This window comes from Chrysochloris asiatica, unplaced genomic scaffold (assembly GCF_000296735.1).
Source record: "Chrysochloris asiatica unplaced genomic scaffold, ChrAsi1.0 scaffold00049, whole genome shotgun sequence".
In the NCBI taxonomy this organism is placed as follows: Eukaryota; Metazoa; Chordata; class Mammalia; order Afrosoricida; family Chrysochloridae; genus Chrysochloris; species Chrysochloris asiatica.
This window is the reverse complement of record NW_006408567.1, coordinates 10,762,208-10,764,223: the sequence shown is the minus strand read 5'-3', so window position 1 is coordinate 10,764,223 and position 2,016 is coordinate 10,762,208. Positions and strand designations below refer to the sequence as shown.

General features: G+C 50.1%; 1 protein-coding gene across 1 annotated transcript in view; it reads right to left on the bottom strand.

Annotated features, from left to right (window-relative positions):
- Window positions 1–1,800, bottom strand: part of IFNGR2 (interferon gamma receptor 2 (interferon gamma transducer 1)) — a 32,797-nt gene extending 30,997 nt beyond the window's left edge. Inside the window, exon 1 of the mRNA XM_006862602.1 lies at window positions 1,731–1,800. Within this exon, the coding sequence (XP_006862664.1) occupies window positions 1,731–1,800 (70 nt within the window). The remainder of the gene's footprint in view (window positions 1–1,730) is intronic.
- Between the last annotated feature and the right edge of the window lie 216 nt (window positions 1,801–2,016).

Genomic DNA, 2,016 nt, shown 5'->3' with positions numbered 1-2,016 from the left:
ACAAGATGGCCTGGCACAGTGGCAGCAGCAATGGGTTGTATCTTAACAAGATTGTGAGAATGGGGTTAGGACAGGGCAGTGTTTCATTCCGTTATGCATAAGGTCACTATGAGTCAGAACCAACTTGAGGACACTTAACACCACTACCACTAACAACTGTCAATCTCATGGCGAAGGCTCAGAGAAGGGGCAGAAATTGGTTGTTCCAGATTTGAAGTTGGGGAGGTGGAAAGTCTGGATTTAAACACATTCATCTGACTGCTACCCAGAAACAGTTAACCATTTAAATAGGAGCAAAATCTTCATATACAAGGTTCCTTTTATCATGCTGTTATTTTTAAGTGCCATCAAATCAATTCTGGCTCACAGCCACCCTGTACAGGGTTTCCAAGGAGCAGATGGTGGGTTTGAACTGCTGACCTTGCAGTTAGCAGTTCAGTGCTTATCCTACAGTGCCACACCAGGACTCCACATATCATGGAGATTTTTTTAACTCCTGGAAATCTAAGGGCCTTTGCAATGGATACTCTTAGAAAACACAAACCTCAGACGTCTTAGGATTTAAAACACGAAGAAACTTCCAAATTATTATTTTTTTATGTTGTAAAAATGATTTTTATTATATGCATACCTGGATTTCCAAGATGAATGAACAGTCACTACACCCTTGCTACATTCACAATGAGCAGTATTTTCGAATCTTAAGCTTTTTAAAACAAGTTTTTATTGTGAACTGACTGATAGTGTACATGGGACAACATTGGCTTTATTATACCATTGTTTCATTGCAATGATTACAATCTCCGTGCATCATCGTCATTCAACAGTATTTGCTTCCATTCCCTCTAGTATTTTTTTTTTTTTTTTTGGGGGGGGAATGTACATACATTTCCAAATTCTTAAGACTATGACATCAGTGTCTCCGTGGGTAAATAAAACAATAAAAACAGAACAAAGGGCAAAGGCTTTCATATATGCAGAATGTTCTACTCTGATATTTGTCATTGAGCACCCCTCTTTTTTTTTACTTTTTAGTTTTTATGTTTTACTTATAGGTATGCTCTGTTAGAGGTGAGAACCAGCGTCCAGCCCACGTAAACAATGGCTCTAGATGGAGATTAGATTAGAACTGAAATTATAAACCTGGTCATAGCAGTCACCTTCCCCCCCACAACTGGGGAACCCAGACATTTCCAGGTCCTGCTCTCAGTGTCCCTCCCCTCCCATCAGACCCCAGAGAACTAATCTTCTCATCCAGATTTCACACCGGAACCAAACACATTCCAATTCCAGGGCGCAAGCGAATGGCTGCCAGGAAGGAAAGACTGGGTCCGATTTCTACCTCAAGCCATTGGGAGGGGCATGCCGGGCAGAAACCAAGCTCAGACAAGCCTGGATAAGAAATCTGCGTTCGACCACTCTGTTAGTCCAGACTTCAGGTTTTCCGTCATTTTGAGAACTTTCGGAGACTCAGTTTCAGGGCACAGGCAAGTGGAAGTGGCGGAGAGGTACAGAAGGGCGTAGGGCTCCTTGAAGGGGCTGTGTGTGCGCGCGTCCCCTTCCTGGGAGGGGTGTCCCAGAGGTCAGGACACCCGGGCAGGCGGCGGCTCTCCCGCGGCTCCTCGCCCAGAACTACGTGGAGTTCCCTGCCATCCGTCCTCAACTGCTTCCGCGACCCCCACCCACTGCAGCGATGCCTCGGTCGGCTTGCCAGGCGTTGGTCGGCTTACCTGGCAGGGGCTCCGCACAACCGCCGAGCAGCAGCAGCGGCAGGAGCAGCAGTGGCGGTGGTGGCCGCATGGCCCCGGGACGCTCAGCGAGGTGGCGGCTCAAGGCCCGGCCCAGGACCCGCGCGGGATCCACGGAGCCGCCTCAGCGGCCATGGCGAGCGCGCGGGCGTGGGCTTGCCTCGTCCCTGGCGGCGCCGGCGGCGGAGAGCCAGAGGCGATGGCAGCCGCAGAGCAGCCCGCACTCACCAGGCCGGCCCCGCCCGGCCCCGCCCGGCGCCCGCGGGCC